At 42.2% G+C, this 25138-nt stretch overlaps 1 protein-coding gene across 2 annotated transcripts; it reads left to right on the forward strand.

The window, feature by feature from the left end:
• Nucleotides 1-5: 5 nt before the first annotated feature.
• On the forward strand, nt 6-25138 carry LOC118773386 (lisH domain-containing protein ARMC9). Of its 2 annotated transcripts, XM_036522300.1 has the most exons (26): nt 6-144; nt 1084-1167; nt 1451-1576; nt 1673-1843; nt 2286-2441; nt 2589-2681; nt 3618-3642; nt 3897-4045; nt 4158-4256; nt 4993-5034; nt 6873-6907; nt 7772-7883; nt 8254-8346; nt 9246-9336; nt 9817-9940; nt 10424-10563; nt 11069-11145; nt 11878-11952; nt 13022-13112; nt 13422-13477; nt 14080-14178; nt 14518-14633; nt 15941-16086; nt 17686-17785; nt 18946-19121; nt 24870-25138. In XM_036522300.1, exons 2-26 carry the CDS (start codon nt 1093-1095, stop codon nt 24890-24892), a joined length of 2490 nt encoding a protein of 829 aa, XP_036378193.1. In that variant the 5' UTR covers nt 6-144; nt 1084-1092; the 3' UTR covers nt 24893-25138. The 2 variants fall into 2 exon arrangements, with proteins under 2 accessions (XP_036378193.1, XP_036378194.1); XM_036522301.1 differs by lacking the exon at nt 4993-5034.

Below are 25138 nucleotides of genomic sequence, written 5' to 3' on the forward strand. Positions count from 1 at the left end.
TATTGATGGTTGCTAGCTAGCAAGCTATGTGGGTGTTTGTGCTTCATGTTTGGAATGATCGTGAGCATATTCATTTAAAAAACATATATTCGTGGTTATAATAGTGAAATTAAATATTCTAGATTATATTGCAATGTGCAAAAGGTGAGAGCGTTTAACAATACTATATTTTTAAAAGATAGGATTAAGGCCTTGGGGCAAAGGGGAAAAAATTACTTCTAGTCAAAAACCAGTAACTTAAGCATGCTCATTTAATGTTAGCAAACAAGTCCTGTGACTCACTAGTTGCCAGATAGCTAGCAAGCTAAACTACCCTTCTAGCTAACTGTAAATTTTTATGGCTAGCCTAGCTCGGTTGCATGCTGCTAATTTGTAAGTAGGCTGCTAGCATGCTTCGGTTTTAGGACTTAGCTAGCGACGTAGATAGCCAGGTACTACTCCCAGCTGACAAGTGCAGATTGGGAGTTTAGCAAGTTGTCTACCTAGCTTGTATTGTTTTTAATATAATTTTTAGGTTAGCAGTCAATATCAGAAATACAGCAATGTTGTTGTGATTTGAAATTGCAATGGTTGTCCGAAGGTTTGCAAGTGTATCTTCCTAGCGAACGTTCTAGCTAGCTGCCTAGGTACCTGTCTGTGATGTAGCTTGGATAAACAAAGCTATCTTTGTAATAGGTGCGAGCACATCTAGCAAGCCAGTAATGAACTTAAAGATGAGTTTGTTAGGTACCGTTACACTGCGCCTTTTATTTTGGGGGAAATTGTTGCTGGTAGCAAGCTAGATACGCTACATAGTTGGGACATGCAGCAACATTGCTGTCAGTCGACATTGCGAAGTCAACAACTTTAGAATGTTACCTTCCTGGCTAACGTTAGCAAGCAAAGTCAACTCTTGTACATCCTGTATCAAAGTCTTGGGTGGTCAGTTGCCTATCTATCTCGTTTATTTAATGGTAATACTAGTATTTTCGACAGGTTATGAGGAAATACGAGTATCGCAAGCTTTCTTGTTTTTCACTTTTACTTACCTTGGTAAATGAAGAGCCGGAGATACATTATACATTTATTGTCAATTTATTATAGAATCTGCATATGAATACCAGGAGAGCACATGATATGGGGGACGTTCTGGCTTATGAAGCAGATCTACTTGGGATGGTGAAGGAGGTATGTAAGATTGCTGTGGATGCTTTTTTAGGTAGTCAACTGCCAACTCAGAATATCAATTACATGGTGTGCTGCCGTCTTACAGAGTGTACACCACATACCAAAACACATTTGTCTCTAGTGTGTTTTCCTGAGATAGTTATTAAAAAAAAAAAAAAACATCAAGAGCATGCGTGATTTTATGGGTTCTAATAAACCCCCCTCTCGGGGACTCATAAACATTCTGTTCTGCTTATGTGGACCTTGAAGTTTTGTTTTTAAGTTCCACTTGTTTATTTTGCAGTTCCTCCGATTTGGTGAATTTGAAGAAACAGTGAAACTGTTCGAGAAGGAATGCAAGAGCAAAGGAAAACCAGTTACAAAGATTTCAGGGACAATCTTGAGCAATTCAAAAACATTAATCATACAGGTATAGGTCTATGTGTGTTAGGGATTTTCATTCCATTTTTCATCAATGTCATTGTTAATATAATACCCCAAAAATTTCTTTTGTTAATTTCAACAGAAGGACCTTTTAAGTTCATTTGAGGATGGGGATTGCAAAGTGTTCTTTGAATTGTGGAATGGACAGATCCCCCCAGATATTCGGGACTTTGACCCAGTCGCCCAGAAACTGGAGTTCTACCTGCACATCCACTTTGCCATCTACCCTTTGAAATACACTCCAGGCAGACCTGTAAGCTACGCATACCCTTTGAGCATGCAGCTTAACTGACTTCCCACATGGGGAGAGTTTTTTAAAATAATTAACTGGTGCTTGAAGATGTCTCTCTTTTAATTTATATTGCATAATTTAAGGTCATCCTTTTTGAGGCTGCCATTTCGTATTTCTGAGATGACCACATCATAAGCAGTCTCTCTAGCCACTAGGTGTCCCCATTGCTCCAATAACCCCAGTTCTATGAGAGACAACAAGTGACAAAAAGGCCATAGTTTTGGGCCAAGTGAAGTGAGACTATTTACTGTTATGCAGTGTTATACTGTTATGCTGTTTATCCAGTTTTTATCCTACACAACTTGGATCTGTAGCCAGAATCTCAGATTTCAAGCCAAACAGATTCTTAAAGATTGGTTGATGTTTTTCCAACACTGAAAGTACTGCATTTTCTTTCCCACAGGACAGGTCGGATTTTGAGGACAGGATCAAACACTTTAAACACTACCTTGAGACCAGAGGCGCAGCACTTAGCCAGACCACAGAGTTCTTGCCATTTTATGCCCTACCCTTTGTACCCAATCCAATGGTGCATCCCTCCTTCAGAGCTCTCTTTCAGGTGTTTATTTTTTCAATTTTAGTGCTTGTACTGAACTAGACATGGTGAGGAGTCTATGTCCATTAAGTGGGCATTTCAATGCTAAACTGATTGAAAAAGAAAGTGATTCTAAAAGAATTCTGTTCTAACAACTTTTTTTGCATTTAGGAGTCCTGGATGCCAGAGTTGAGGAACAAACTGGAGAAGTTTCTCTCAGCAACTCTGAAAGCCTCCAATACTCCAAGGCTGTTTACTTTATATGTATCCTTTGCCCATAACTATATACATATTTGCCTCCCTCTGTGTTCACAGGAGTAGGAAAGAGTCTCAGCCAGTCTTATTTTGTGTCGGTAATGATGGTTTACTTTGAAAAGTGTCATGTGTGTTTGCCTTTGTAATTTTTCCAAATTAATTTTTAAGTAAAGACTGAGTCTGGTAGTGTGGAGTTGGTGTTTTATCCAGATCTGTATTCTCAGCGAATACAAAGAAGAAACGCAACATTTCAAAGGCAGAGATGAAACTGGCACAAAAATCACTGAGTAGAAACAATTAAGATGCATTGCCTTTTAATTCAGGCAAAAAGAAATACAGTTTCTTCTCTGCTGTGTTGCTGAGATGCAGGCTTAAGGCCATTAGAAATATTTTCTTTTGCCCTCTCCCTTAGCAAGTAAACACCATTAGTATGCACACAGCAGCCCCTGCTTGTATTGTATTGTGTCCATCTTGGTGAACTCATTTAGAGGTGGAAAAAAATACAATTTACCACTGCTGTGAAACTTTGGGCTCAAAAGGCAACCTGATATAGTACCTAGAACCTTAATGACCAAAATGGTTTAAGGCCAATGAAGACATGGATACCTGTGACATAAACAATTGTATCTTTATTTGTAATATGCTGGATAGGTTTCCTTCCTTGTCTGTTGAGAGAGAAAACATAATCCTCCTTGAGTAAATGCCGGAGGATTAGCATTATGTAATCTTTACCTGCCGTAACAAATGTGAAAACGGTGAGTTTGGTTTACCATAAGGCTGAAAGTTCGTAACTATACACATAATGTGAAGGGATTATAAAAAGGTCCACACTTAACTTATAAAACAGGGCTGAGCTGATGGAAAATGTGAGTTGCTGTGAGCAACTCAATGTGTAACATTTCCACAATGAATTTTTCAGATGTTTCTTTAACATCAGAGACACAGAAGGAGAGTGGAAAAGGTGATAAAGGTGATCTTCCTTTTCTCTACAGTGTATGTCTTACAAGACAAATCCCTTTATAGGTTATGTAATATATATTATGCTTTTTTATACATTATACATTTCATACTTATTCACACAATATGACACAAGTAATGGTGACATTACATTACTAATTGGTGAGATAACCATGCTACTCTTAAACTGTTTTCTGAAAACACCTGCCCGTTGCTATGTGGTTCTTGATAACAGAGGTTTCTCACTTTCTATGTCTGTCTGAGCAGAGGCATTGCAGCAGCAGCTAGCTGATGCAGAGAGGAGGGCAGCCAGCAACATGAGGAGGTTCAACAAGATGCAGGCTGATTACCACAACCTCATCGGTGTCACAGCCGAGCTGGTGGATTCGCTAGTCGCCACCGTCAGTGGAAAGATGGTAAGGAGCAGTGCCCCCCCCCCCCCCCACTCCCCCAAGGCCCCGCTCTTCCTTAGGCACAGTGCCTCACCTCCCAGCTGGGTCTCAGGAGAGTGCGTTTGTTGATTCGCAGATCTCTCCAGAGTACCTGCAGAGCATCTGTGTCCGTCTCTTCAGCAGCCAGATGAGACAAAGTGTAGCACAGAGCATCGACTTCACCAGGCCTGGAACTGTGAGTGAGACACACATTTTTCACGTTGAATGTTTGCTCACAACATATGCTGACTGAAGCTCCTATTAGCTGTTACGTTCACATATGAATGAATGTTAGATAAACATTGTCTTTGAGCGGTGAGATTGCTGATAAAAGATTATGTACAAGTTGTAAAGTCTACTCAGAGGTGGAAATGTGCTGTCCCCACAATTTCAGCACGTTACACTAATCTCATTTCTTGGAAAAACACTTCATTTTAATTGAAAAATAAAATCATGTTGCCATAGTGTCTCACCACGGGATATGTTTGTCGAGTCAGTCAGATAAATATATAAAATATATAAATATATTAACTATACACAGATAACATGGGGCTCACTGCCAAACTTCTTAGCTATGCTTAAACAGTCAAATGCCCACTCCTCTCAAGATGGTAATGGAGTTGATCCTTACTAATCAGTTATATCAGAACTACATCAATTTGATACTGCCGATGAAAGATCCACATCATCATAGCACACCCTGTTCTATGTAACACACCATATAAATGGTGAGGTTGTTACACGGTAGCTAAAACTGCAAAAGATAAAACTGGATAGATGTCGCAACATCTGACATCTGTCGTGAAATATACTTTCTGTTCAGAATGTGTATATCTGCATTTGTGTGGTTCTGTGGATATGCATCTTCATTTTGCCTTTGTCTTACCTAAAATCTCTGATGGCTTCTTTTTTGTGAATGTTTGTCCACAAAGGGATATTACTCTATGAGCCCTTATGACAATGATGATGGATATGTAAGTTGCTGACATTTCATCTTTTCGTCCTGCTCCCCTGTCTTGCTTGCACCTGCCAGCCTTGTTCCTGCATTCCCCTCCTCTTGCATATCTCCCTTTGTCTCTGTCCTATATCCACACTTTCTTTAGTCCCCATTAGAGCGTCCCAGTTTAATGGGATATGTGTCCTCATTCATTGTCAGGATGGTTGTCTTTGTCTGGTGTGTATCCAGTTCGTTTGATGGATCCCAAAGGTTGTAATTTATAAAATATGGGGTTATTATGTTTTCTCCCGTCATTGATTAGGATCTGTGTATCAGCCATCTATGGAAAAAGAAAATCCAGTTGTTCCCTGCTTGTTCTCTGGCACTTCCACTGTTCATATATTTTATGTATCTGTAAACCACATATTAGGATACTTTAATGGAGCATTAGCAATTTAGGTTTTGCAGTCTAATCGGAAGAGTGTTTGCAGTTAGGCTGCTGTAAACATATAAACCCCCTATTTCCACTAACTGCAATCTAATATACTATGTTTTTTTTTTGCCATTCTCACTGTACACTGTAAGCACTGCCTCTAAAACCTCAAAAACTCAATAACTCACATTTTTACACAACACCAACATTTTAGCAGGATTCACCAGAATAAAACAGACAACTCCACATCCTCACCCTTCAAGTGTGAAGAGGGCAGGAATACTCTTACAATGCTGAAGACATTTGTTGAACAAAGTTGGCATTCCATGCATAGCTAACATGTTTGAAAAAGTTTCCGTCTTCTGATGAGAACACATGTTCACAATCGCCACACCAGACCACCAGCACAATGCTCGCTGAGTGAGTTCTGTGTATCCGTGTAGGCCTGCAGAAATCTCTGATGTTATTGTTACATGTTATCCTTCAGAAAACACATGGCATAATGCAGAGAGAAGCTTATGATCTCATGGCTGCAGTGCACACTAGCTGGCATGGCTTGCGAAAACTAACCACAGTAACCCTTTGCACTGATCATGGGAAATTGTAAAGTGCGGTATCATCGATCACTGTTTCAATCACATGAGGCAGTATTTTTGTATTTTTGAGGCGGTATAATTGTTTTGTACCGTTTGGATTGCTTTAGCGGAAGGTGCACTTATGGTGTCACACATGAATAGATACATCTTGCAAAAGATAAGAAAGCCTTAGAATTGCCTTTGTTTCTTAGTTGGAATGTACATGTAAGTTCTGTGTTTTATAGATAACCAGGGGGACAGTCAATATGCGTCAGATCCCATGTTGCCTGGAAAATGGCATTGTGAGTGGGAAAATAATTTACATCGAGAATTGTATACTTTTTGGTAACTTAAAATTTCAGACAGGAAATTTCACTGGTTCATTCACCAGTGAATGTCATCCACAGGCTGACTGCTGTTTAATAAATGGAGACAATGGAAAATACTGCACACTAACCCCCTGATGCTGCCTGATTTATGGACAGGAGAGTTTTTCTTGTAACGTATTGCATGATCATTACCTCCAAACTCATATACATCCAGGGACTCTGCATGTGAGAAAACTGCACCAGCACGCCAGTGTTCATGTACCCCCTCCCTCCAACAGACTAACAAAACCTTTTCATTTATTCAGGGTGGAGAATGCCTGGTAAGTAATGTCAACCAGGATAATATGTCAGATGATAGCATGTGTCTGAAGGGCTAAGATTTTTGAAGATATGCACCTTTGTAGTTGACTGTTGTTTGATGACAGTTCTGTTAACTCGGATAGCATTTTTTTTTTCTTTTTATGGAGGCAGTGGCATGATCATCAGAAAAAGTATTTTGTTTGCAGAGATCATGTTGTGATCTTCCCTTCTTCCTCAGGCTTCCTCCATGCTGCGAGCGTCCATCGCACCTCTGTAAGTGCAACCCTGGCTGTATTTTGAGTTCTGATATGGTGGCGGGGGGACAGGAGGTGGTTTTGGTGGGGCACTGAAGTTCATATCTCTCCCATCACTGCCAAGGGCCTCATGAATGACACTGATCCCAATTTTGCTTGTAAAGCTTCTGTTACAAGTAATTGCTCATTGTTTTAAAGTAATGTAAACCTGGTAAACCTGTTGGTCTTCAGAGAAAGATGGTGCACTAGCACATGCCAAACAGCGGTTAGTATTGTGATGAATGCCTTACGTGGCATCTGTTTGTTTAGTGTCACTCTTGCCTGTTGTTCTGCATTACTCGCTTAGGTCTTTGAAAGTCAGTTTGCATTAATGCACAAAACATGAACAATGGAAATTGTACAAAACACCTTGTGGTGAGTTGTTATATTGGCATTATTTGAAGTTTTTTTTTCCTTTTTGTTTTGGATGTGCATTGCCCATACAAGGAATAAACTGACATAGTCTTATATTTGTAGTGTAAATGTATGTAATTCTAGAATATGTTGCCAATATTTTTTTTAAAAAATTGTATTTGGGCAAATTCATTCTGACTTGGATTACTAAGGAATCTTACTAAAGGAATCTTTTCTTCTACTTTACATTATAAGGACACTGATTGCCTGGTGGTCCAAGGATTTGTTTTTGGCAGCATTCATAGAAATCCTGTGCTCTCACCACCAAGGTGGCTGTGTCCTACATTGCACTCTGAACTACATTACCCTGGCAGACTTGCCTTCGCACGTCCAAGTCATTAGAATGCAGGCCAGTGGGAGCGGAGCCACGCATTGCCTGTGGACTGCAGTTGTTGTGAGCGCTTCAATGAGGTCGTCTCGCCGTTTTTAGGAAGCCCCAGGACGTGCCGTTGCTGCCCTCGCTGGACTATGAGAAGCTGAAGAAAGACCTGATGAATGGCACCGACAGACTGAAGGCTCTGCTGCTGCAGGCGCTGCGATGGGTAAGGAAGTCTGGGCACCTCCCGGGTCCCGTTTAGGACACAAACAATGCCAGGGTGCGTTTTTTTCCACCCAGGGCCACAGAGAGGGAACAGAAAGCATTAGGGAATTGCCAAAGCAGAGCTCCAACTGTGAATGTTTAGAATTGACTGCACGAGAACAATACTCGCTCAATGATGCTGACAGCATCCGTATTCAGCTGCCTCTCCTTTTCCATTATGCAGCACCTTTCTGCTGCTCTCATGACTGTGCTCAAAAAATGCTTAACCCCTGGTTTGTGAATATTGGCATGTTGGCTTGCTACGCTGTGTGTCTTTAGGAGACAGGGCTGGGCCGGTGCTGAGGGGTTGTGTCGTTGTGTTTGGCTTTCAGAGGCTGACTCGCTCCCTCCACGGCGAGCAGAGGGACACAGTGCTGCAGGCGTTCATAAGCAACGATCTCCTGGACTGCTACAGCACCAGCCAGGTAGAGTACACTCCACTACTCTCCTCCAGCACTGGCCGGGTAGGCGTGCCGAACACTGCTCTGTTTCAGAACCAGCCAGGTAGTGTATGGTACACTGCTTTGCTTCAGAACCAAGTAAAGTATGGCGCACCAACAGCAGTCTGGACAAGTGTCATGGGTCCTGCTGGGGGAAGAAGCAGTAGCAGCATTTAAGCATTTCTGGGTTAGGCACAGTTTCTCAGGAATCTCTTTACCGCCACTTCAGCACATGGCTCCCAGGTGTCAAGGCAGGGCCTACAGTGGAAATCACTCAGTACCATAGCTATCTGCCAGCCGAGTTAACAGGCATCTCACCCATAATTATAATCATTGAGCTCACAAAAGAACAGCAGCAGGCCTCTTATGAAATTTCCAAAGCTCAGATCTTGCACGAGGAGCATATTTTGCCCATCTCTAGTTACTCCAGCTATTTGGGAAAAAATGGGGACTCATCAGATGACAGGATTTACTAACCTGAGGGACAGTTTAGCACTGAGTCATTTCAACAGGAAAGTAACCACACCAACTCCAGCATTCAGCCCATGGCCTGAAGTAGTCTTTAAGTTCTTTAAAAAATAATAATAATAAGATAATGTTCGTTTCCACATTGATCTCCTCCCTCTCTGCCCTCACACCACAATACAAAATCTCATGGGATTTTTTTGTATGTTTTTGAATGTATTAAAGTCGTGTTGTTTTACACAATACGGTTTACACAATATAACTCACAATAGTCAATGCAGTAAGGCAATGAAAATTAACTCATAAACCCTTCCGCAAAGTAAACAGTGGCTTCCAAACTCCCTTGGTGAAAGAAATCAAAATTAATTCATTCATAAGGCCTGCTTTACACTTAGACCAAACCTGTCCCTGCTTTACAGAAAAATGTTCTTCTCCTGATGAAATCAAAGAATGAGATAGTCCGGCAGTACATGGCACGACTCATCAATGCTTTTGCCTCCCTGTCAGAAGGTAAGTTACACATGTTAATAAGCTGTAGTACCCTTCTAGACAGGAACTAAGGGTTCCTCTGTTTTGGTAGAATTGTAAAATTCTAAATTTTACACTGCTTTCCCTTGGTGTTACTTTGTCACATATGCATTTGAATTTCATTTTTAAATTACTTTTAAAAAATGCTACACAAATTAGAATTTAAATTGAAGTGAAACTCAGGGAAAGTGTTCGGCTTACAAGTAGACTTTCCTTCCCCGGCTCATCCAGCCAAATGCTGTCTCCAGATTTATTACTGTACTTAGTCGTCTAGTAGTTGTTAAATTGCTTCTTGTTTTACCAAGCATACTGAATGGACCAAAAAGCTCCTTGTGACATAAAGAACTGACTTGAACAAGCATCCATTTCTCTTTGTAATGAGAATAACATTTCAGGAATTGGCTGTGTTAATCAGAATATCATGAGACTGATACCACAGCCATCATGTGTTCCCCCTTCTAGGTCGCATGTACCTGTCTCAGATTCCGACTCTGTTGAGAACACTGCAGGACACTTTGAGGACTGAAGAGAAGGACTCTGTGACCAGAGAGAATGTGCTGGGTGCCCTACAAAAGCTCAGTCTCAGGTGCCTGTCTTACCCTCTTGTCCTCTGCTGTGGATAATTATGTACTTTACTTTCCCTGCACCATTGCTGCATGTTACGTTGAAAACACAGGTACTAATATGAAGGGGTCCGTGATAAAGAAGGTTTGATCAATTTATTGACTCGCATGTCAGAGTCAGTGTAATAATAAGAGTGGTGGTGACCAAAATTTGGGTTCTGGTGTATACGATGCAGTATAGTGTATGTCGAATACTACAATGATCATAAAAACCTAGTACATGTTTTGACATCTTATTTGTTCTGTTTGTACCTGTGTGCACCTGGGCTTGCCCATGTGTGCCCATGCGTGCACGTCAATGTGAACATGGGTGTGTGTGTGTGCGTGTGCGCGTGCGTGTGTGCGTGTGCGTGTGCATGCGTGTGCGTGCGCGTGTGCGTGTGCGTGTGCGTGTGCGTGCGCGTGTGCGTGTGCGTGTGCGTGTGCCTGTGTGTGTCTTGGTACAGACGGGCTCAACAGTCAGCCATGATTGAGGATGGGCTTATCGGATGGCTGGTGGACGAGCTGCAGGACTCGGACTGCCTGTCAGACTACACCTTGGTGTACTCAGCTGCCCTGCTCATGAACCTCTGTCTGCGAACTCAAGGTGGGCCCCCTCACCCTCTCTAGGCCCCACCAAGCAACATTTACAGCCTGTTAGCCGCAGGCCTGAATACCAACACATCACTACTCTACCTTTTCTCCCAACAGTACAAGACCTGTTTTGTACTGCTTTCTGTCAGTCTAAATTCAAATTCAAACTCAAACTGCTTAAATTGGCATTACAAGATGAGTCTCGTCTTGCTAAAGCATACAATTACAGATAAAACACACAAATTTGACATTTTCAGACCTAAGACACAGAGAGGTAGAGATGCTTTCTTTCTCTATCCTCCCTCTCTAGCTCTCTCCCCCCCCCCCCCCCGTCTCTAACTCTCTTTGCCCCCCTTTTCTCTCCCCTTCACTCTCACTCCCCCTCTCTCTTTCTTTCTCTTTCTCTCCCTGCCTCTCCCTCTATCTTTCACTCTCTCCCCCTCTCTCCCTGTCTCTCATACTTTCCAAAGCTGAAAGCTCTGTAGTCAGTATCCCTGTGCTGTCTTGCTGTTTTTCAGGAAAGAGGAAGTGTGCTGAGAATGCTAAACACGTGCTGAAGGTTCTAACAGACCTCCTGGGACACGAGAACCATGAGGTAATCCCGCTGAGAGACGGCAGTTAATCCGGTTGGTTGACAGGACAAACGGGCACACTCGTTAGTATGGCGTGCTTCACCCTGCTCACCCGCGTGTATGAAATTAAATTGGCCTTCTTATCTCCTGTAAATGCCGAGCCCATTTAAGTCTTTGTGTGATTTGCAAAAGGGAAACGGCAGAATTTTACCGCCACAGCAATTCCATCACACACCCTACAGATTTGTAGATTTGCATCTGAGAAGGGCTGCTTTTCTTGTCTGTTGTGTTTTGTTAACAGTTGTTGAAAAGTTACTTAGCTGCAGGCAGTGTCACATCCTACCCATAGTTGTCATTGAGCGCTCCCTGGGGAGACCTCCTCTTCTCATGTGCTCTCAAACAAATCTATCCTAGTCAGGGTGACCTCCTTCACGTGTTTGGCACCTGTACAGTCCGATAGCCTGCACAGCTCTTCTTCTTGTGAGATTAGACTCTTATAGAATCTAAAAGTTTCTGTTGATTTATTTTTATTTTAAAATGTTATTATTTATTTATTTTATTTTTATGTCTTTATTTTGAAGTTGCATGTCTTTTTTATTTGACATGTGGAGATTCCATAGTTATTCTTGGGTGGCCCAATAACCAGCACAGTCAGATGTAGCTCTGCTTGAATTAGCTCTGTCTGAACGAAGCCCTTATGTTGTCGGATGGTGCCGTGGCTGGTGAATTGTTGAGTCTATGCTGTGTGGTTGCAGATCCGACCATATGTGAACGGAGCCCTGTACAGCATTCTGTGTGACCGCACGGTGCAGGAGCAGGCCAGGGAGATGGTGAGTGACGGAATAGCGTGGAATCCCCCATCTTCAACATCAGCCTTTCAAATTCAAATTCAATTTGATTCATACAGCTGGGGGTTAACTTATGCGAGGTTGCATTTCTTATTACTGAGGAAATTAGCAGGTACAGCCCCCCCCATCTGGAGGATAGTTGCTAAATACCCTGTTGTTACTTTTCGATAGTATTGTAGGATTACAGTATGGCATTACTGAAAGTTGATACCAGAACGTCAATGCAGTGTTACATGTAAATGAAGTTGAAGTTTCTGGAGGGAAAAATATTTAAGCAGCTGGTGAGATGCAAATGTAGCAGTGTGAATGACAGGTTTGTGAACTCTCACATGTTCCCTGTGAAACCCATACTTTGCTGACGCTTGTTCTCATGACCTTAAAGTGTGAGTGTAACAGAGAATGTGTGACAGTTGGCAGGCTTGAAAGGAAGTTGCTTTTGGTCATTTGATAACTAGCTAGCTTGGTACTTATGTACAGTTATTGTAGTGGGATGCATTTAAGATCACCCTCAAACAAACCTACCTAAACAGTTGTGCACTTGCAGTTTTTTCATAGTTTCATTTCTGCTTCAGTTCTTTCATTATCAATACTGGTGTGCATACTGCTGTAACAGTTGTAACAGGCCACAATTTATCATCAGTTGTACGCAAACTGCCAGCAAAGATGACAGCAAAGGAGCTGAAAGTTCATTAAATTAAGGTTAAAACTTGCATATTTTCAAGTCAAGTCAAGAGAGCTTTATTGTCAGCCCATCCATATACAAGTATACAGTAGGGTCGAAATAACGTTTCTCTGGGTCCCATGGTGCTACATTTAGACAGTGCAAGACAAAGACAACATAAAGTGCAATGGGAGCAGTGCAAAAAGACAATAAGACGGTAGAAAGGCAATAAAAAGCCAATAAATAACAAGACAATAAAGAGACAAAGTGTGCAAGTGACAGGCAGAAACAGTTCTCATAATCCTAGTTCCTTACCCTTGCCACCGTAGGCTGCACTGCCATTCCGAGTTATCATCTTTCCCCACTCTGACCCTCATGGTGTCTCTGCAGAGCCTGGAAGAGGTATTGCGCTGCTACAGCAAGGAGGAGAACCCGGACCTCCACCGACAGATTGAGTTCATCATCAAACAGCTCCACTCTGGTGAGCCTGAGGCAGAGCCAGCCAGCAGGGCGTCCAGCCACTTGCGTCACCCCAGTGATGGCAGAGGCTCTCCAAATGTGTGGCAGTTTGAGCTGTCTCAGGTCCTGCTAGAAGCAGGTTAGCGTACTGAGTGGAAGCCATCAAAAGACCTTGGTACACTAACCTGCTTCTGGTAATACCTAAACTGGCTCACAGTGCTGTGAATTTGGAATTCTGATACATCCCTGGCATGGATTTTATCAGTAAAGTCCCTCTAAGTCATCTGTACTTTGACTTACACTTCTCTAAGCGCCACCTGTATGTTTCCAGGGGAAACATCAGAAGACGGGGCTGAATCCGACGATGAGGAGGATGACAATGATGAGGTAGGCCGTCAAGTCAGTGAATTCTGATGGGGCCACTATCCAGTAACCTTTTGACACACATTTGAAAATCGACATGGACATGACAGTGGCTCAGGCATATTTTTGCCTGAAGTCAATACTGTACCGAATGGGTGGGGGGGGGGGAACTTGACACCTCATACTCAACTCATAGATGGCAGTCTCACTGACACAGATATTCTGTGTCGCCCACCTGTGAGATCTGGTGAGAGATTTGATTCTTTCAGAAACTAGGTCAGTAGATAACACCAAAACATTGCTGTAGGCCACAATGCACGGTCACCCAGCTGTGAGAATATTCCTATCCACCCTGCAGAATCTGTGCTCTCCAAACCGATTTATGGTTTCGTCTGTGTATCTTGCCTTGTCCATCCATTCTTTCCCTGCACGTACATTTCATTCTTAAATTACTTAACAGGCATTCATGTATCCAGTGTATTTAGTTTGATTGCTGACATCTGACATCTTTTCTCTGTTTGTTTCTGTGGGTAGTTTTTACCGTTATCCTGTGTATAGAACTAGATATATGTAGAACTACTGTATGTTGCCTCATGGGAAATTCCCACAATCCTGTGCTTTAACAGGATGATGCAATGGAGGCAGACCTGGACAAAGAAGAAGTGCTTCAACCACAGCCAAGGGAACTCTCAGGAGAATCTCTGCTGACTACAGAATACCTGGGGGTAAGACTCTGCATTGCACCAATAACAGGCTGTGGGCCAGAAAGTAGAAACTGATTCATGTGTGAGCATTGTTGAGAGTCAAGTGAAATACATCACTTGAACAGAGACATTGCTGGCAGATTTAGGCCTACATCATGTCATTAGCTAGTGTTACATTGATTACCATGGCACCTGTTGTCAGCCGTGATTCTTGTTGTCAGGTAGATGACACAGAATTCCCCTCAGGTTTGAATTTTGTGCCACCTTGGAAAAGACAGCTAGGTGGTTTAGACCGTAGTCATATTGCATATGCGTGTGCATGTGTGTGTTAGTGCACTAACCTGTCTGGTTGTGTTCTAGATCATGACCAATACAGTGAAATCCAAGAGGCGGTCAACCCCACTCACTGGTCAGAGCTTTGACGAGCCACTCCAGCGCCCAGTCACTCCTAGCTCACAGCGAAACATAGGTGCCCTGTAAGTGCTTCCCACCATTCTGACCAATGCAGAGTCCATGTGCGATGTGCAATGTGCAGCACTTCAAAATGTGGGTTTCTACTGTAGGCACCATCCGGTCACAAAAAAAACACAAATGTTTGGTAGTATCAGCATGAAAATGAGGTTCCGAAAGTGACTGTAGTTACTACATGCACTGCATTAGTACACTTTAGTTTTTTGTTTAGCCTTATAATGCTTTCATAAATGGTATGACAGATAACTTGATTGAATATAGTTGAATACAGCAAAAGGCCATTGTCCATTCATTCCTTAGATATTTAAATGTAAAGGAAGTAAAGTGGGTTATTTTTCTAGGTTGGAGGTTCCAGATATTATTGCCTTTCAAAGTGCCTGTGTTCTTAATTGTTCCAGTTGATGATTTTATGGATCCAGGTTGGTTTGATCATAAATCTTTCCAGAGTTCCTACCATTCTGGATACCCAGTATGACTGTGTTATGAGAATGACTAATGTACATGCCTTGTGATAAGGTTTGGTCATTCTCACAATATTATTGATGTGTCTTTGTGTGAGAAGATAATCATGTATACAGAAAGGTGGGCAGTGTATGTTCATACCTACTATAGCCTTAAAATAATGCCTTTAAAAATAATTGAGCCCAAAAAAGTAAAGAGGTTGTTTCGGTTGGTCTATGTATGTGGACAGTGGCCACCAAGGGCTGATTAGTGATTAATGATCATTGACACTTACAGGTAGTTAATAGACAATAAAGGACAATAAAATTGCAACTGTAATTTCTGCATATATTGCATCAGGGTTCAGTGAAACATTTGATAAGGTTCTTGTAGGCAGGCTGCTGCCAGCATGTGTGTTTTTACACCAAATCAACGGAGTTGCCAGAATGAGGTCAGCGGGGCTGCCCTCCAATCAGACAGTGAGTGGGGAGGCAAGCAGCATCGCTCACTCCTCATATTCCACTGGCTCATGTTCTACACTGCATTGTTCCCTGTTTGGCTGACTGAATCAGTGGCACAAATAAGGCTGCAGTGTTTATGCACCGCTGTTGTGTGTCAGCCATTGTATTGACCTCTAAGTGCTGGCATTATTCATGAATAAAAGATTCTCAAAGCTCTTAGTCACCCTGCACAATAACAGAGAGAAAAGAAAGAAAGGCAAGAGATGGCTTAATAACAATGAGATGCTCAGCTCCAAAAATGCCGTGAAAAAGTTAGGGCCACGCATCTCATTTTCTCTGAGCACTGTAGAAGTAATGGTGTGAAGTGACTGGGCGGCTCATCCATATAATCTGTTCCCCTCAACCCTCAGGGATTTCCAAGTGAGCAATGATGGGGAACATCTGTCGGACCAGCAGAGGAGGAAAGGCAGCCCGCCCACATCCCGTGGCAGCTCCCGACCCGCCACTCGAACCAGCAGTCGACCCAACACTACCGACTCCCTCCGCCAAACTCTGGGTGCGTGACCACCCAGAATCTACAGCTGAGCCGTGAGAGACAAGAATGTCACACAAAGAGAGTTCCCAAAAGAGAGAATTGCACTAGAGGGCACAGAAATCAGTTGCTGTGCGGAACATAAATCAATGCACCAACCATACCTCGTGACCCAAACACGCCATGTGACCAACTTGTGCATTTTTTTCAGTAACAACTTATAGTCTGGCTAGAGTAGTAGTGTAGCTGAAAGAAAAGGTTTGCCCAGTGTTTTAACTTGTGCACTGAAGTTATTCAATAACATCCTTCCATCTAATTCAAGTCAAATGCAAAATTTTGTGTCAGCACAGTACAATATAACAGCTGTCATTGACATCATTTTCACATGTTGTATAATGTAGAACAAAAAGACGGCTTCACAGTATGTTCTCAATAACTGATCCACATGGCTTTGTAGCCCTAGCGTAAAGCATTTCATTTCCGTCTGCTTTACTTAGGGCTGCGCCAGTGAGCTGCTTTCTTCATATTTCGCTCCGTTCAAAATGCATTTGTTGATGCTGTTTCTTTGATGTTGCCTCCAGAGCCCTGAAGCTACAAGAACCTTAGAATGCCACTGTTCAGAGAGAATTATTCAAGTATTTGTGTGTGCAGTTTACATTGGACATCTACCCAGATGACTCCTTCATGGTTATCTGCAACAAAATCTTGCTAAAATCACACATGAAGGGTAGAGACAGTAATGGACAGCTCTCAAACTCAGCTACCGGAAGGTTACAGCTGTTTATTTGTGTGATTTGCATCAGAAAAGCCTTCCATCATTTACTTGGCTGTGGCTGTTATGATCCATCTGAACACCAAAATATAAAGTTATGGTATTGCTTTTAACATTTTTATTGCCTAAATGCAGAAAATGCAGGCTTGAGGTGCAAGTTGTCAAACATGATTTTTCATTAATAGAGTATAAAATTTATGGCAGCAACTGAACAGAACATTTGGGGGCTGAATCGTAGATGATACACACCTTGATGCACTTTAAGCAAAGATAGGGTGACTTTAGAATGAGATGTTTTAATTTGCATTTTTAACATGTTTAGGGTACAAGATTAGCCTGGTGGTTGGCTTCTACAATATTTAGCCTGTAACATATTAGCAAACAGGGTGGTTTGTAGGCTTGATTAATATACTGACTTATCTGGTACAAGAAAGTGTGGCTTATGAATCGAATCTTTCACACCTCTGATGTTAGAATTGAGATAATGACATGTTGCACTGTGTCTGCTTGTGTCTATCCCTCTTCTGTAATCAGCATGAAAAACTGAAAGTGGTACTTCTTATTATAACAAATGAACTCTACTCATTTTTTTGTAAAAAGAAATGATATAGATGCAGGCTATGGTTAGGATATGGTAGGATAAGTGATTTAAATACCAGACAGTTAGACATGACTTTGTATCAAAAGACCATGCACAATGGTCCGTTAGCCTCTTAACACCCATAAAGTATGCAGAGTTAAATACAGTAGATAATACTGGAGAGAGCCTCCAGCTGCGATGTGCTGGTGTGTGTTTGAGGGTGTGTGCAGTGACTTGGACACGCATGGTCTCCTGTCTTGCATCACCACAGACTCGGAGTGTGAGCGCTCCTCCCAGGAGTTGGGGCTCGATCGGCACTTCGAAGGGCTCCCCCTGCAGGCCGAGGACAAGTACAACGGCCACTCAGCCAGGTGGGCACCTCACCACAGCACATGAGCTACCACAGTCAGTGCTTGGCTCATGATAAACAGGCTCATCGCACAACAGTGGGCATGTCCCTGCAGTCTGTACCCCTGTCAGAGGATGAGGAGCCGGCTGAGAGAGTGTGACATTCCTATATCAGAATGACATCTCCACATTGGAATGCATAGACCAAGGAGGTCATTATTGTCTTCCCTTTTGGTATGTGTAATCCCCTCTCAGAGTACGCCTGCTGAAGGCAGCTGGGGGCCCCATCACTGACTCAGCTATACATAGCCTGTCCATGAAATGCTTCTTGACCAGCAAGCCACAAAGAGCTTGATTCACTGTCACTAAATCCCAGAATAATTTGACTCCATGCAATCTGTGGACATAGCAGTCCCTTTATACACAACTTTAATTGCACTCTCACCAGCCACTCCTCTTAAACTCACACAGTGTATCAAAGCCTGTTTTAACCCTTGTATCTAATCTTACGTGATTGACTCTCATATTTCCTCATTCTCCTGCCATGGTCCGCATTTGCCAAGGTCAGGCTGCAGTGGCTGTGTCAGTCTGTAGTTACTGTTGGCCATTTTGGCAGATCCAGTTGGTGATAAATATCAGCCGTCTGCTTGTTTCTGTTGGACCATCTTCTGTCTGTGGTCGTCTGCTCCTGGGGCCGTGTGTAAATGATCTTTATATCTGACATACTCCAGATTTACTGATGCCCACTAAGCAGTCCAGAAGGGACGGCTGTTTTAAGAACTGGACTGTAGAAGCATCAAGTCAGCTCCCGTGTACTGTCAGCTTTACATGCCTGCCTATCAGAGCACGGGACAAATTTCACTAGATAGTTAGCTCTCTTACAGAAGGATGGGTACTAACAGAATATTAGTTGGAATAATCGGCCATGGGATTATGCGAATGTTAAATCTAATATTATTTCAAGTATGTTTTTTCATTATTATTATTATTATCTTATGTCATACCATGTCCTGCAATGAGTACACCTGGTATTTACTCAAAGAAAATGAACATGAATTATCAAGGCTGAACTGACACAGCAGTAGGACCTTAAGATATTATGTAACGTCACAGCTTGTTGAAATGTGGTCCTGTGATGGTAGGTTTTGTGAATAGTGTATAAATGCATTTTGTCTCCTTCTAGTGACTTTGTCCTTGGATTTGCAAACCGGCCGAAGATCCCACGGACACCCGACAATGATGCTTTGAGCCCCCGGAAGGCCCGCATTCCAACCCTGGCCCCGCAGTTCTCCCATTCAGGCCCCCAGCAAACCAGTAGGCCCAGTTCCGCCGGATCTCTAGGGAGAAGCAGCCGACAGAGTGAGTAACCTTCTTCTTGCATCTCCAGCCCTTCTATGAGAGAAAGCATTGCCCCTAGCTCAGCGACATACACTAAGATGTAATCATTCACTTACCCTGCTCCTATATCAAGGGCCAATAAAGGCATGTTCCCCTGAAGTAAGGTGGTAAGGGAATGTTTTGGTCTAAAAGATAGATGAACACCATGAACACCTTCACACCTTAACTCAGCCTTGACATTGGTGCTCTGGTGCACTGTCATGACTGGAGATAAATATCTGTCTTAGATTGGGGAGAAAATAAGGCTGTGCATGACAACTCTTGAGACATCGCAGCCACGGCTGGATTAAGGCTGGTTTGTGGAGAGGACCAAGGAGAAACTAAAATTACAACCACCTGGCCCAAATCCTGCATAGTTTGGGCCTCAAAATAGGAAACTTGTATTGCTTGGGAGCTAATACTTGATTAAAGTATAAAGCAACATGTCTGGAGAGTTAACTGTGTATTAATAAATTAATAAAGGTATTGCAGGAACTAGTTCACACAACAGTAAATATATGGTAGGTGCAGGTATGTACTAATATCATTACTGTTCATAAACAGTTTTACTTGTGTTAATATTTTATTGCCGTGCAAGGCAGTTCAATAGTAATGCTGGCCTAGAGTCTGTTTTGGCTTATCAAGCCACTATATGTCAGTAATGTCTTTCCCTAACCATATGAAGAGGGGGAATGGCAGTCATATGAAATCATTTTCATTTGTAGACATTGAAAGCATTTTATTGGGATGTGTAATGGGTGGTATGCAGGAGCGCAGAAAATATACCCTTCATGTCTGACTAGATTATGGCTTGTTACAACGAATTTCTTGCTGGATAGCTGGCTAATGAATGCAACATCCATAACATAAACATGAAACAAAAACAGAGCAGAGTTTAAATTATGTAGCAAGTAAATATGGTGTGATGGTAAGTGAAGTATGCTGTATGTTGGCTGCTTTGTACCTCGACAGTGAAGACTACTTTGGCAAAGTTTGTGAGGCTTTGATGTCATGTGTTGGCAAAAGTAGTCATTTAAAACCAGGTCCTTCCAGTGATCTTTGGCCAAAAAAGAGGGCAAAAAATAACTATTTTACTCAGTCCTAAAGTTGCTAGTTCTAAATAATGCTGTAATGTGCGTTTATGTGTCTTTCTGCTTGTCTTAGCTTCTCCACAGCACCTATTCAGATACTCTGCGCAAGCAGCGCTGGTTTTCCATTAGCTCCCTAAGATTTATATGTTCCATTTGTCACAACCAAAGTCAGTGGGGCAGTCACATTTCAATGGCCGTGAAAAGCGCTGGAGGAAAAGGTCAGAGGGCTGTCACTGTACACGTGGCGTTATTGCAAAAAAGACCACAGTGATTGGTGGATAAGTTTTGTTTTTCTAACTCTCAGCAAACACCACTAGCTAACCAGCACAGAAAAATGGGTAATTCTGAGTAGTTGCTGTCTTGAAATCTAGCACCATATCAGTGTCATATCATAATTTCTGTTTCTGTGATGTACCATAATTGCTAAGCCCTCTGTAGCCACTTTTTTGTGATTGTGAGTAGCATTCATTCACATAGTACAATTCAGTATACACTTTGGTGTTTGGTTAAAAATGGGGAGCGCTACCATTTTCTGGTTCATGCCAGTTGAATGGAACCTGGAATGAGTAAAATACACAGATATGCAAGCTCTGGCTAAATTGCTAGATTGGATGGAGGACATATGGGCAAATTTGTAGTTCACGTTTAATATCAGGTAAGGAAAAACATTCTAAAAAAACAATTCTAAAAGTGTAAGAGTATTGAGTACTTTTCTCTAATTTGTGTAGTTTGTGTTATCTAGTGACTTAGCTAAACTGTCAAAGAAAAGGAGACTGATGGGGAATTCACATCATAATTTATAGCCATGAAATTTCTAATTCACCACTGAGTTAGCTATTTGACCATAATTACTTCGTGGTTTAGTTAAGTAGTTGGTTAGCAGTCAGTTTCTTATCTAGCTAAGTTACACTCTGCTAATGTACAATACTATGGAGTTTATTTTTCTTTAAAAAAAAGTCTAAATCTAAAATGTATTTGCTCTAACAAAAACCTTCGTAACCTTCACAAAGGTTGTCACCTTTGCCTCCCATTGAAACTGGAGGGATATTTTGGATCCAGTATGCAAGCATGCAAGTCCTGTGACCAGTGTTTGTAAAATTTGTTTAGATCAGTGTCAGGCTTATCGATTTGAAACACTGCGGAAACCTGAAACTGCAGCTGCTCCCTTGGGAACAGTAAATATACAGGAGAACCAAGGTCCAGAACATTCCAGCGCCTGATTTTAGCAGCATCGGATGAGTCTGCTACTAACCCTATGCTCGTGAAGCCTCTTCGTCTTCCTTCTGCAGCTCTGCTCTGTCATGCTGTGACGACGGCAGTGTGCAGCATTTGCACCCATGGACCTGTCTACCGTGCTGCCAGATTTGCTGGCTATTATGTGTCTCCTCAGGGAGCCTTGTTGGCAGGAAGGAACAAAGTCCAGGGACACCATAGAAGCAGCTGCAATTATTAGTAGGTTCATGAGACAACATTCCTTATTGATGCCTTTGGGAGAGCTGTCAGGCGCTACACAGCCCAGGTCCCACGGGGTGTGACCTACACGAGAAAGGGACGTTGCTGGCATCCTGAGGGAGGTGAACCACCTGGTGCTGGCTGCCTCCCACACTGCAGAGTTTCCCTGCGCAGGAGGAGTTCTGTCCTTCTGCTGGCACGCACGGCAGTACAGCCAAACACGGGAGCGACACTGGCCACCACAGTCCTTTGAGATGTGAGCGTTACGCTGTGTTGTTTTCACTTCTCATTCATTTCCTCACCAAAATATTGGTTATCAATCCTCCTTAGCTTTTGCTAAGGAGAAAGAGTAGATTTTGTTGTCCTTTTAATCTCAGAGAGTCATTGGTATGAGTCAGGACAATGAAGAAGCCATTGGCAGCATTACAGAGTTGTACTGTGTAGAGACTATCCTCAGCAGCAGCTGGACACAGGGCCCAAGAAACAGGAACTGACAGGAACCAGCTGACCTCTATTGGAACACAGGCTCCCATGCCAACTGTGTCGGCTCCGGGAGCACCATCACACACACACACACGCAACGTCAGCACCACCTCTGTTTCCTTTGAAACCAACACTGCTGTGTTTTTTTTTTTTTTTTGTATTTTCTTTTTTTTTTAATAACAAGTTGTTGAATGCCATTTCCTCACACTATAAGCCTGTATTTCCTGGCACATGCTGAATAGGAAGAACTGATGTGTAGCATATACAAAGCAACAAAAGGCTTTCATTAGTCTTTTAAACTATCACACCACATGTTTGTTGGATTTTCCAGTAAAGTAATATTGAATTTGAATGTTTAACTTCACAAAATAAGGAAACAAAGTTTCTTTTTTGTCTCCTTTGACAGTCTGAGGAAGGTTTCAGTTTCAAACATTCCTCCCTATGGTAAAGCACTAATTAAAAATGTTCATGTTTGACTGCTGTGTTTTGGATCAGGCAGTGCCTTGCTTGTGACTTTTGGGTCTAGTACCTTGCTCTCTGTATTTCCCGTTTACATCACAGAGCAGCGCCACCAGATGTGCAGCCAAATTCTGACGTTCGCCTTTGTCGCCCTGTCTTCCCTGTCGTTAACAAAAATATCCCTTCCTCACTGAGAACGGATGTAATTGCACCAAAACAAAAGCAAGCAAACAACAAAAAGAAGTGGAATTTTGACAAGGAAGAGAAGGCGCACAGTGACCTTAGCATGTCTTTGGTTGTTGAGTGACTACTGTTGTCCAGACGTTTCCAGGGTTTTGATTCCTGTGACAGAGCTTGGGTTACAGTTAGGCCAGCGATCATATCCCATTCGACTGGGGCTAGAGCCGTCTTTGTGATGGAACAGCATGCTAACCCAAGTACAGAGAGACAGCAGATTTTTGAGCATGATGACTGTGTGAGGAATAATACAGTGCCGTTGTACATTTGGTGTCTTAGAATAAGCTACCAGCCAATGGATCCTGACATCACTATCATTAAGTAGAAAAAAAGCTTGGGGGAAGAAGACTGACCACATTATCATTAACATTGTCCTACACATCTTATCAAAGTTTGAAGTGTACATTTCCTGCCTTTGAGTGGTACAGTAGCAACATTACTGATTAATGCAGTATTTATAACCACAGGTTAAGTGATTTCGATGGCTTGCTCCCATATCCGATATACCATAATGTTTTATGTTCTGATTACTGTGCAGCTTGACTGACATTGCTCTCTGGTGTTTTATGAGTCCGATGAAATCAGTGTGTACTTGCTGACTCTGTATTACATTAGGTAATGATTACCTCCGGTCCTAGTACAGATGCATTAAGGGAATCCTGCAAGAAGTTCTGAGGCATGGACCTGCCTCTACATCCACAATATGTGATTGATTATAGCTGCCTGTAATGTGTTGCCTTGTGGTTTGCCAGGATGAGTCCAAGGAAATGGCATCTAAAAAAGAGACCAACTCCTTGCAGGAGCTGACTCTTAGCTCTTTAAAGACTGATTGAAGGATTTGTGTGCTATTGATGTAGTGGACTGCCTTGTTTGCTGCTGCTGAGATTCAGTCAGGAAGCAGAACATCCTTTATACTTGCGGTGGTAGAGTTCATGTTATTGCAGGCCTCAGTGTCCCACCTTGTTGAGGTAAATAAGATAAATATACGATAAATATGATCCTGCAAATTATTTGGGACTGCCTCAGTTGTCAATACCAGTACGGAAATGCCTTCCCACCATTATAGTCCTGGTCAGGAATGTAGAGGCTTTCTTGCCATTACGGCCATTGGAATCACTGCATGTAGACTTGAGCCCCCCTTTCTGTCTATTCTCTCATTCTGTTATCGCCAAATTGTTAGTCAAGATCCATAGATTACCACCACAGATTACATAAAAGGTAGATTGATACAAATAAAAAAAGAATCTTGACAATGCTTTGTGTTAACAATCATGCCAATTGTGCAGTGTCACATATGCCAGTTGCAGTCTTACAGTGTCACAACTTACTAGATGATGGCTAAGGAAGAGCTTTGTGAAAATACCAATGGACTTAAACTTGTATGACTGATTTTAGAGGGTTTATCAAACTACTGACGCTTTACTGAATACCTGAAAGCTACTGACCTCGCATTTCTATCTTCTTCAGCTGCAGTAGTTCTGAGAAGTTTAAAAATTCCAAGTTCCTAAAATTATCTATTATCTGTCATTACAGGTAGTGAGATGGATTCCGAGGTTTACTTTATGTGCTAAGTAACACAATAGATGTTATACGTTTTGCATGTACATCACTTTAATTGAATCAAATCTTGCACTGCAGTAACATGATAATGATTATATTATGATTAATTCAGCAAATGATACATGGCTTTAGATAAATATGTGTGGTGCAAACCAATAGCTGTTTAATAGTTTTCTAATAGTTATTGATTGCAGTCTTGATGTAAAGGTTTATTATTGACATAAAGTCATTTGGCAGAGTCTCTTATCCATAGCAACTTACAAAAGAGAAATAAAATCTCAAACTGTTCAGTTAACCATAGAATACAGGGTATATTCTTTTTGAGTTTTTGGCCTCAAACGTAACGTTTCAAATTCATTCCTTTGCTTAGCAGGTGGGTGGTGGGCTTGGAAACATTTGTGAACCCCTCATCCATTGCCAACTTCCCCTTTTTTTTTTAACTTTTCAGGCAGCCAGTCGCACAGGAAGTGAGAAACGAACCTTTCAGCACCTGTGTCCTTCCCAGTATCTCCCAAGTCTCATCCAACTTCCTGTAACTCTATGCATGGGACTTATGAGGGTCACTGCAATAGAGACGATAGCGGGGTCTGGGGCATGGAACAATACGCTGGATTGTAGTCACCCACAGCTCCTTTCAGCCCCAGCACAGAACACTTCTGTAACACAACACTCTCAGTGATAGTCATAACAAGCACTTTTTTATTCTGGTACCCCAAG

The sequence above is a fragment of the Megalops cyprinoides genome, chromosome 2 (genome assembly GCF_013368585.1).
Source record: "Megalops cyprinoides isolate fMegCyp1 chromosome 2, fMegCyp1.pri, whole genome shotgun sequence".
NCBI lineage: Eukaryota > Metazoa > Chordata > Actinopteri > Elopiformes > Megalopidae > Megalops > Megalops cyprinoides.